The sequence below is a fragment of the Glycine soja genome, chromosome 2 (assembly GCF_004193775.1).
Source record: "Glycine soja cultivar W05 chromosome 2, ASM419377v2, whole genome shotgun sequence".
In the NCBI taxonomy this organism is placed as follows: Eukaryota; Viridiplantae; Streptophyta; class Magnoliopsida; order Fabales; family Fabaceae; genus Glycine; species Glycine soja.
The window spans coordinates 32939721-32950556 of NC_041003.1; the positions used below are offsets into that span (position 1 = coordinate 32939721).

Consider the following 10836-nt stretch of genomic DNA (forward strand, 5'->3'; position numbering starts at 1 on the left):
ATTTATATTTTTATTTTGGCCTAAATATGTTTTTACCCATATAATATATTGCTTTTTTATTTGGGTCCTTATAAACTCTTTTTTTTTAAATGGTCCTTGTAATTTTTTGTTTTGTCTGGGTCTTTGTTATTTTGTTTTACTCCTTGTAATACATAGATAATTTGTGTTGTAGATGAAGAAATGTTTTTTGTTTCACAAAACCAATTTGAGAAGAGCATGATAGGTTATAAATATAATATATAACCCATAATATATATAATATACCAAGTTTATTTGACATTTTGATAAATTTTGCATTTGTTTATTAGTTCAAGATAAGCTTTACTACACACACATTGAGTGCATTTAAAATAGCACCATTCATAATATAATATTTAGCTTGAAGTCCGGAACTTAATGCTTGTAAGTAGATACCATAATTATCTCCTAATCACACAATTTAGTTATCTTGCACACATTCTATTACAATGAGAGAACAGACCTTAACGCAAAATGTGCTCTACCCCACTCAATGTATTTATTGCAAAACACCCCACCCTGCCTCACTTGCATTCTTTTTACCGTTTAGATAGATCATCGAATTTCCCTTTCCCAAGATTGTTTCTCATTTTCAAAAAGTTGTCAATCTTACCTAACTGCTTCTTGTAGCCCATTGATATACATTTCTAAACACACCTTCAAACAACCCCATCCTTGATAACCAATTATCACCTCCACCATTGGTTATGGCTACCTGAACTAAGTACGTCGACCCCTCTCTTATTCATATTCGTAGCCCCTACCATAGTTCCCAAACAAAACCCCATTTATCATTTCTTATACTCACCCAGGGTAATGGTTGTCTAACTCATTTGCATTTGTTCTCCTATTCACATATGTAGAAATGAGGTTCTAACCATTAGACAATTCCCTAAAGTTATCATCCCTATAGAATATGATAGCAAACAGGTTCCATTTGTCTTAACAATGGATAGCTTGAAGGGCTCTCAGATAGCACTAGTGAGAAAGGAAGATTGTGTTCCATATAGTATATATTTCGAAGGGTTGAAGGGTTCTAAATTAACACTGGTGAGACAAAAAGTTCTTTTTTTTTTAATATATATTTTTGAATTTCTTTTATTCATAAAGAGCATGATTCCTTCATTGTTTTTGTATTCTTTTCTGCAAAAATATTTTATTTTATAACAGGGCATAACTTTAACACATCACTGTCAATTGAACACAATATGCATGCCTAATATGGTCCACAGTTACAAATTTTAAACATGAAGAGGAGTTACAATTTGAATTTTAAACTATGTGAAGAGGAAGACAATTACTTGGAGGATCTATGGCACATTTGTGACTATACAACCAATTGCTTAGTTATCATTTTCTTCTTAAGTGGGTAAACGATCTCTTCATTAAAATTTCTATTCTTTTAGTTTGTAGACATGTTATGGATCCTTTAGCAATTCTGTTCATGGATCATCACTTTTATTAATAGTAATCCCAAATTTGCAAACGAGATAGATTAAAAGACTGCACGAATATGTTTTCAATCAAAGTAGGAATTCAAATTATATATATTCAAGATATGCTGAGCCTGTATCGGTTTAATTTTAATTCAACTACATATAAGCCTATGTTTTATGTAGGTATCTTTAATTTTTTTAATGAAAAACATTTATAAAAGTAGAATATTAAAAAACTAAAAATTACATGGAAATAACTATCTTTTTACTTAGAACACGAAAATATTGGTCTAATGGTATTTAGAAAAATAATATGCAATTTGTGTGATAATCTTATTGCAGTAAAAAAAGTTTAGATAATTCTACTTGAGTTTAATACTTTTAAATCTTTTTTTCTTCTTTTTTTTCACTATATCTAAATTTATAATCACGAATGTTTAATTATCCTAGCTATTAATACTTGGATACATCGCATAAAGTAAAGAAAAGATTGTGACTTCTAGTCCTCATATATATATTAGTGACTCAAAAGGTCTGAAAGAGATAAATCAAAGAGAATGATTTATATGAAGACAACTCATGGTATAAAGTAAATGTCAATGTCAAAGCTTGCGCTTTTATAAATTATATAATAATGATTTTTCATCTCATGGTTTTAATACAAATTTCATGTTGCTATTTAGTTTTGATGTTCAACATACTGAATTGCAGCTGAACTTCAACAATGTCACACTCATATGCTTATCCAATGTCAAGAAATCTGGATTTAAAAGGAAACAATTGCTTTATTTGAAGATAAATTTATCATTCCCTGCAAACATAGGTAAGTAAAAGCTTTGTTTTATAACATTACACCAGACTATCTTAATATATATAGGATTACTATAGTAGTAACGCATAATTAGTAATATATTGTTAGTTATTGTGTCATAAGATATGTTTTAAGCATTCAGTTGCTAGTTTTGAACACATTTATATTTCAATTCTCCTATTCTCATGCATTTTAGGCTAATAAGAAAACATGCAAATAAATGGTGATGTTAGGAAAGTATTAATTATTCAACATGTTTTATTATATGTGAATTCCAAACTTATTTTCAATAGTGAAATAAAATAAATGAGAAATTACAAGTACTTTAATTTACATAATTGTGTAAGCAAAGTCAAATAATTAAATTACATTAACAGTTAAAATATAATTGACTCGTGCAAGTGCGTGAGGAATCCAATTTCAAGACAGTATTAGTATTAGGTTGATGTCATTCTTAATTAACTCTTAAACACTCATAAAAAAAGCATTTTTGTCTTAGAGTTATCTAAAGTTCAGTTCCTAAGTTTTTTTAATTCAATTTTTAGTTTCTAAACAAAAGTTTTACCGATCAATGTTACTCAAATTTTTTTCATTAAGATTTTTGTACCTAAATTTTTATTTGAGTAGTCAAAATCTCTAAACTTATAAAAATTTTAAATTTTTATTTGAGTAGTCAAAATCTCTAAACTTATAAAAATTTCAGATTTTAACCTGTTAACAAAAATTTGAATTCATTATTTTTATTTATTTAATAAAATTTTTGGGACTAATAACCATAATTTTTAAAAGTTTAAAAACTAAAAACCTTAACTAAAAAAGGTTGAGAGATTTTAATCCGTCAATTTTTTTTAAGGATTAAAAATCAAATTTTAAAAAAGTATAATAACTTTAACCAATCAAACTTTTATTTAAGAATTAAAAATCAAATTTTAAAAAATTTTAGAAACTAAAAACTTATTTAACCTTTTTTTATTATAACCTCATACATTCTATATTACAAACACCACTCCACCCACTTACAACTTGAGATTAATATTCACCTATGTCCCCAACCACGTCTCATTTCTTGATTCACATTGGTGACAAAATGTAACTTACCTAGTTAACATTCCTTTCCCCATCCATGTGATATCAAACATCTTGCTCCCTTTGCTTATTAGCATATGCAAACCCAAGCCATTACTCATTATTAACTAACAAGTATAAATGAAAATGCAACCTCCTTTTTTTTTAACAATGGCGACAACAATATTTGAATTTAAAACCTTGTGTGAGTTACTTACATCTTCTACCATTAAGAATCTAATATTTTGAAAATCCAACCAGTTTGATCTCTTGCCTTATTCCCATAGAAGATAATAAAGATAAGATTTTTTTTGTCTTTATATTTACCCCAAAATAATTTTTTTTTCTTTTTTTCCCACTAACAAAACTTTTACGAATGAAACTAAATTGATATCAGCTTTTTTTTTCTTTTTTAGAGCAAATTGAGATGTCATTTTCTAATGATTTGACAGTCAAATTTATGTCTTTTTTTTTTATTTAGAACCTAATTGATGTCATATGTTATTTTCAAACTAATGAAGTTGTAAGTTTTAATGAAATTATATGTAAAAATGGTCAAACAAATTATGTATCAAAATTAAAGTTATCTTAATGTGCTTTTCTAAATACTTTCCTTAAATTTACACTCTTTGGTTTTGAGAAAACTCTATTTAAGTTGTATTAAAATAGTATGTATGTTGAGATTATAGTCAATGAAAATACACAATTATCCAATAAACATGGGTATAATGTCAGTATTATGTAAATTGCAACAAACTATATATAGAAGTTTTATTTCTGTAAGTGACATGAGAAACCTTTTATATATGAATAACCATAAAAAACAAGCCACGACAAAGTTTAACCAAGAACAAAAACACACCAAACTCATAAAAACCAAAACTATAGAAACCATAAGAATGAAGGTTAAAAAATTATTGTTTTCATCCTCTAAATTATTTCTAATATTCAATATGATCATCTAATTTTTAAATGATTAAATTTAATGTTATAATTTTTTGTTTTTTATATCAGTTCAATTATGTCCTTCTCTCAAAATTAAAATTAAAGCTAATGAAATTAACATGATAGAAACACATGTAATTTTTACACTTACTGACGACTTTAAAAATTCGCCAGAAAGTGATGTTTCTTTAATACCCAAAGGAAGCCAACACCACCCGAAACACACAACCAATGATGCAAAAATCAGATCCGTCCAATTGGTTGGATTGGAAATCGAACCATAGGTAGGTCTGGTTCAGCTATTGGACCTGTTATGCATTTGACTCAGTCTAACGTCGTCAAAACCAATATAAAAATGTGTTTAACTGTGAAAACTAATTTGATCGAACCGTATTAACCTTTCTATAAAGTGTTCATGGTGTGCTCACGTGAGCCAATAAAAGCTTGTAACCATGCATAGCCCTAGTTGATGTGTCCCAAAGAGTAGTTTGTTCCTCTGCTGACCCTGCTAATCTACAACTACGCGTGGCTGGAGGAAGTAGGCCACCTGCAAAGAGTAGTTTGTCCCAAAGAGTAGTTTCTCAAAAAACTATTAGACAACTTGCACACTTGTTTGTTACATAAAATAATAAAAAATATAAAATGATGCATCCTCTAATGGTGACGAGCTCGCAGTTTTGGATAACAACACCCATCTGACACGAGTTTGACACATTGGACTCATTGTTGGTCAAACTGTAGTTCGCGATTCTCACGACCTCGATGCACCGAAATGCAACATTAGTCAAAAACTGGACCAACGATGGACGAACGATGTTGTCTTCAACTTTCGTCCATGGTGAGGGCTCAACCCCGCAAGAATCGAAGCAAGTACAATGAAGCTCATAAAAAAAAATTGTAAACGTTGAAAAATACGCTCCTGATACCCAATTTCAAAGTCGCAGAACTCGCCCCAAAGGGAACAAAATCGTAGAAGACCCAATCGGGTTTGGAAGATTCGACAAAACACGTGAAGGGGAATTCGAGGGCATCGTGTGCATTGCATCAATTTGTTTTGCTCAATTTCTCCTCGAACTCACATGCGAGTTGGATTTCCAATTAAAACTTGAAGTAGATCGTTCCAGATCTGAATTGTCATCTTAATTTTGGTCCAGACTTGGCTGCACAAAAACGTTGGTTCAAGCATTAATTCATGCTTGCCAACTATCCAGATTTTATGCGCATTAATTAATGTTTTCTCTAATTGGTTGGAGGATAGCATGAAATTTGATTGAATGAAACATTGATTCATGCTTGCCAACTATCCAGATTTCTTTCCTCTGAGTCTGCGGTCATCTTTCATCCATTGGTCTTAATTTGATTCAAAGATTCTGGGAACTGAAGAGAGTTGATACCTAAAATAAAATAAGTAAGGTTCGCATAAGGGTAAGTGTACTCTATATAACAATATCTAAATTTGAAAGTCTGGATATCAAATATAAAGGAACGGTTGTATTCCCAATTAATCAAATTTATTAAACTAATAGTTGAGGTGATTAAAAAGAGGATTTAAATATTTTTATGATTTTGATTTTTAAAAGAAAACAAATACACTAATGCAAAGAAAAAATTAAGTGATGATAAGAATGATCAAAGATTATGATTCAATAATATCTTTCTCCAATCCTAGTCCCAATGAAATTCTTTTTCTAATTAATTATTGATTCCCAAAATTAACCGAAGCCTATGATCAAGGTTAGAGGATGTTCTTTGCCTTAAATCAATACCCAATAATCATGGGTTTATCAATTTAAGTCAAAGGATATAATCAATTATAGGGATGAACACTTAAAGATAAACTAATCTATCGGAGATTATCCAAATAGTTTGATAATACAATTTGATGTAAAACATTCTCTACCTAAACATACCAATTACATGCAGATGATCACTATTATGCAACTGATTAAGTATTAGAATAACTAGTTCCAAACAAACAAGGAAGAATTCCAATAAGAATAGAGAGAATGATACAATTGGATAGTTACATCATAACCCTCACACTAGGGGGACTAACCATTCATGATCAAAGCAAAACTAACAATCATATACAAAAGCAGCATAAACATACCAATAAGGTAGGAACGATGATCACAATTCATCCTCACGATGTTGTTCATACTTCGCTCTCAAAAGTTGTCAAAGTTCTCTCAAATTTATAAAAAGATAAAAGTGAACAAAATATTATTACAAAAGTCTAGAGACCTTTATATAGCTTCCTATAGATACTTGATGGAATCCTTATTTTGTGGATCCAATTTTTAGCATAAGCAAACTCGGGAACCAATTTGGGGCTCTATGAAATTGGGGAAAATAAAAGGAAAAAACGGAATTAGAGAAGGAGATGGAAAGAACAATGACACAATCTTGAAAGATTGATAAGTTGAGGATGATTGTCACAAAGAATATAATTCTTTGATAAGAACCTAAGGTTTCACACAAGAACCAAGAGAGACACTCTCTTAACTGTGTCTGATCTAAAAATTTCATAAAAAATACCAACAAGGTATTTAAGGAGTCTATTTATAACTTCTACTAATCATCCTAAATCAAGCCCAATGCCTAATAACTAATCTACTCATCAAAAGACTTGAAAATAATAATAAAAAAGGTAGCAGCCCAAATCAAATCCAAAAATAAGCCCAAAAATATAATTAACAATAAAAATAAATCTTACTCTGAAAGTTTGCTAAATAAATGAACTTCGCTTCTTCTTTTCTTTCCTCCATAAGAGAATTTAGTCTCTTGTCAAGCTCTTTACTCAAGTGATTGGTTCATCCATGTTGAGCCCACCTAAGTCAAACTCTTTCTCCTTGGATAGTCATCTATCATACCCTCCTTCTTAGGAAGAATTTGCCCTCGAATTGATGTCAAAGATACCTACATCACAAAGAGTCAAGTCAATAACCTAAAAGTGTTGCTCACACCATAATTTAGTGGTAAAAAAAAATTATATGCATTATAGTTGATGCGCTTTAAAACTTGAAAGGGACCATCTCTCTTTTCTTGAAGTTTAGATTTCCTTTTGGAAGTAAACATATTCTTCCTCGAGTGAATCCAAACCCAATCACTCGGTTTGATAACTATTTTCTTTCTCTCCTTATTGTAATATCTAGCATATTGTTCAATCTTTTTCTCAATTTGTACTTTCCCCTTTTCATGCAAACTCTTAACAAAATTGGCTTTAGAAAGCCCATCCCTATTCATCATAGCATAAGTGTTAGGCAAAGGTAACAAATTAAGAGAGGACAATGGACTAGAACCGTAAACTACCTCAAAAGGAGAATAAGTAATAGAGTTTACTACCATATTATAAGAAAATTCAGCATGGGGTAGGGATTGCTTCCCAGCTTTCAAATTCTTACCTACCAAGCACCTTAGAAGTTGAGATAGAGTTCAATTTACCATAACGATGGACATATCACATGGACTCAAACTTTCTCTAACCCATCCTTTTTCCATCAAGCTCACCACTTGTCTTTGGCTCTCTTTTTTTCCTATGGATTGCTTCTATATGATGACCAATTTGGTATGGAAACTCCCGACATGAGATCAGCTTGGTGTTTTATCCCTCTCAAAGGAGGCAATCCATAAGGGAGGTCTTTGGGGAAGGCATGTAAAATAAGCATAGATAGAAGCAAAGAACACCATAAAATAACATTAAATAGATAGTAAGAGCATTACATCAAGAGTTTAAGTAGTTACTCCCCAACAAAGGTTCTAGCCTTCCATTACAAGCAAAGCCTCAAAATACAAGAAGGAAAATATTTTGGTGAAAGAAAATGGAAGAAGATGATAGAGAATGTCTTCTCCAGCCTCTCAGCCCTAATTCTCTCTATTTTTTCACATAGCTAGACTCTCCCTGTGGCTCTTGATTGGTTGTTCTTTTTCATTTCCGCCAACCTCAGTGTTTTAAAGGCTCTTGGACTTCTCAGCTTCCGAAGGCTCACTCAGCGAGCATGCCTCGCTAAGGGAGAGTAAGTGAAATTTCGCTAAGCGAGAATGGGCACGCTGAGCACGAGAAGAGACAACGTCCTCGCTAGGTGGGTTGGCTGTGCACTGGGCATGCAGATCTCTGACTTATCCTCTTCTAGGGTTTCCCATCCGTTAAGCGAGCTGGATGCCTCGCTAAGCAGATGAGTCTCGCTTAGTCAATCTACCTCGCTAAGCGAGTCATCAGTAGCCTTTTGCACCTTCTCTTCTTTGACCTACAAATTGAGTTGGATTCAACATTCGGTCACAAAAATGAAGTTTCTACTCTATAAAATCACACAAAAAATATATATATACAATTTCTACAAAAAGAACCATAAATTGGAGGCACATTGCTATTTTCTCACAAATTTTCAATACAAAACTAACTCATAAACGTCCCCAAATTTCTTTAGTAATTCTTCCACACCTAGAGGGAAAGAACTAGCACTTTCTTCACCTCTTTTTCTCTCATGAACAAGCTCTATATTTTTCTCTCTTGATTTTCATCTTTTTTTTTTAGTTTCACTCTTTTTTTATCTCCAATCTTTTCTTTCTTTTCTCTCCTTTCATGTTTCTCTCTCTTTCATCATTTTTGTTTTTCTCTTCTTTTCTCTCTTGTTCTCTTTGCACTCTCATTTTTATTTGATCCTCACAAACCTCACTTGGAGACAAAGGTTTAAGGGTAACCTTTTGCCCTTTATGTACAAATGAAAATTTGTTTGTGACACCAATGTGGACAACATCCCTATCATACTGCCAAGGCCTCCCAAGTAAGAGATGGCTAGCCTCCATAGGGACTACATCGAACATTATCTCATCAACATATTTTCCAATGGAGAAGTATATCAAAACTTGTCTATCTACAACTAGCTCCCCATTCTCACTCAACCATTGTATTTTGTAAGGCCTAGGGTGAGGGAAAGTTTTCAAAGCAAGCTTTTCAATCAATCTTTGGCTAGCTGCAACTACCCCTATCAATAATCAAAAAGCGTATTTTCACCCATGACTATGCACCTAGTATGAAAGATGTTCTCCCTTTGAGTTTCATTCTATCCTTACACACATTCTCCATTAACCTCCTAACCATCAAAAGATCACCTTCCAGGGGTTGTACATCACATTCACTTTCACTATCACTAGAAGAACTAGAAGAGCTAGAAGAAGATGCACTAGTGATATCCCCATTACCCAACACAACCATAGTCCTTTTGTTAGGACATTGGGAGGCAATATGACCTTTTCCCAAACACTTAAAACATTTAATAGAACTCACCTTTGATAAAGTGGGAGTAGGATTAGAATTATTTTTACCAAGGGAAACACCTTTTTCATGAGATTTGAATGAAGATCTTCCATCCTTCTTGAATGTCTCCTTATCTGTCCAAGTTGAAGAGCCACAGGGGGACTTCTTGTATGTTTGCTTTCTCTTTAATTGCTGCTCCACCTTGATAGCTTGATGAATGAGATCTTCCAAAGAGGCAAAGTGGTGCAACTCTACAATGTCTTGAATCTCCCTATTGAGACCATGTAAAAACCTAGCCATGGTGGCCTCTTGAGACTCCTCAATTTGAGCCCTAATCAAGGAAATCTCCATCTCTTTGTAATACTCATCCACACTCATATTTCCTTGAATTAGTCTTTGGAGCTTGTTGTGAAGGTCTCTCCCATAATAGGACGGCACAAATCTCTCTCTCAAAACTCTCTTCATGTCTTGCCAAGTATTAATCAAAGGCCTTTTCATCCTCTCAACATCACTCCTCATTTGATTCAACCACACTAAGGCATATCCCTCAAACTCCAGGAAGGCCAATTTGATCTTTTTCTCTTCATTGTAGTTGTAGCAAGCAAAGACTTGTTCAACCTTCATCTCCCACTCAAGATACACTTCTGGATCACAAGTCCCTTTAAAAGTAGGGATCTTCACCTTCTCCCCCTCAATCCCTTCCTCTCTTTGTCTACCTCCATATCTTCTATGATTTCTTCTCTCCTTATACCTCTCATTCCTCCATCTTCCCTCATCCTCTTCATACCCCTCATCTTCTCCATGAGAAGAATTAGATGATCTTACCTCTCTTCTTTGCTCTATATTTTCAATCCTCACACTTAAAGATTCACTACTCCTATGTATTCTTCCCAAACTCTCCTCGTTCTTTTTTCTCATTCTCTCCGTCCTTTCTTCTTTGTCATAACTCATTCTTCTCATTTGATCACCAAGTTTAATCATCTCCGCCATGAGCCTTGCGGTTTTTGGAGATGGTGGAGTAGCATCTCCACTTGTAGAAGCCATACCTACAAGAAAAATTAGTGCACAAACAAAAAATAGAATATAACCTCACCACTTAACTTAGTGTTTCACTCAAGTTCACTTGTGTATCACTCTTTCAAGGCTTGTTCTTTTATAATATGCACTCTCGTCTTTTACCACTCTTGCTTCTTTTAAGTTCTTATGAAGAACCTTCAAGCTCAAAATCAAGAAGTATTCAATGCGAAATATTTCATAAATCAAAACTCAAATCAAGAAGCCAAGAAAATAAATACTCTAAGACA

At 32.7% G+C, this 10836-nt stretch overlaps 1 protein-coding gene across 1 annotated transcript; it reads right to left on the reverse strand.

Annotated features, from left to right (window-relative positions):
- Positions 1 to 7107: 7107 nt before the first annotated feature.
- On the reverse strand, positions 7108 to 10576 carry LOC114375240. The gene is made up of 4 exons (XM_028333015.1): positions 9349 to 10576; positions 8947 to 9260; positions 8475 to 8522; positions 7108 to 7194 (listed from the first exon to the last, which is right to left on the reverse strand). The coding sequence occupies exons 1-4, from the start codon at positions 10574 to 10576 to the stop codon at positions 7108 to 7110; spliced, it is 1677 nt and encodes a 558-aa protein (XP_028188816.1).
- Between the last annotated feature and the right edge of the window lie 260 nt (positions 10577 to 10836).

What these genes read in the sequence shown, in the direction of transcription:
- LOC114375240 (XM_028333015.1), bottom strand. Translation starts at nt 10,576, where the DNA reads ATGGCTTCTACAAGTGGAGATGCTACTCCACCATCTCCAAAAACCGCA. An exon ending in GAGGTTAATGGAGAATGTGT is followed by an intron (nt 9,261 to 9,348) that starts GTAAGGATAGAA and finishes GATTATTGATAG; the next exon opens with GGGTAGTTGCAGCTAGCCAA. An exon ending in AACCTTTGTCTCCAAGTGAG is followed by an intron (nt 8,523 to 8,946) that starts GTTTGTGAGGAT and finishes CTCAATTTGTAG; the next exon opens with GTCAAAGAAGAGAAGGTGCA.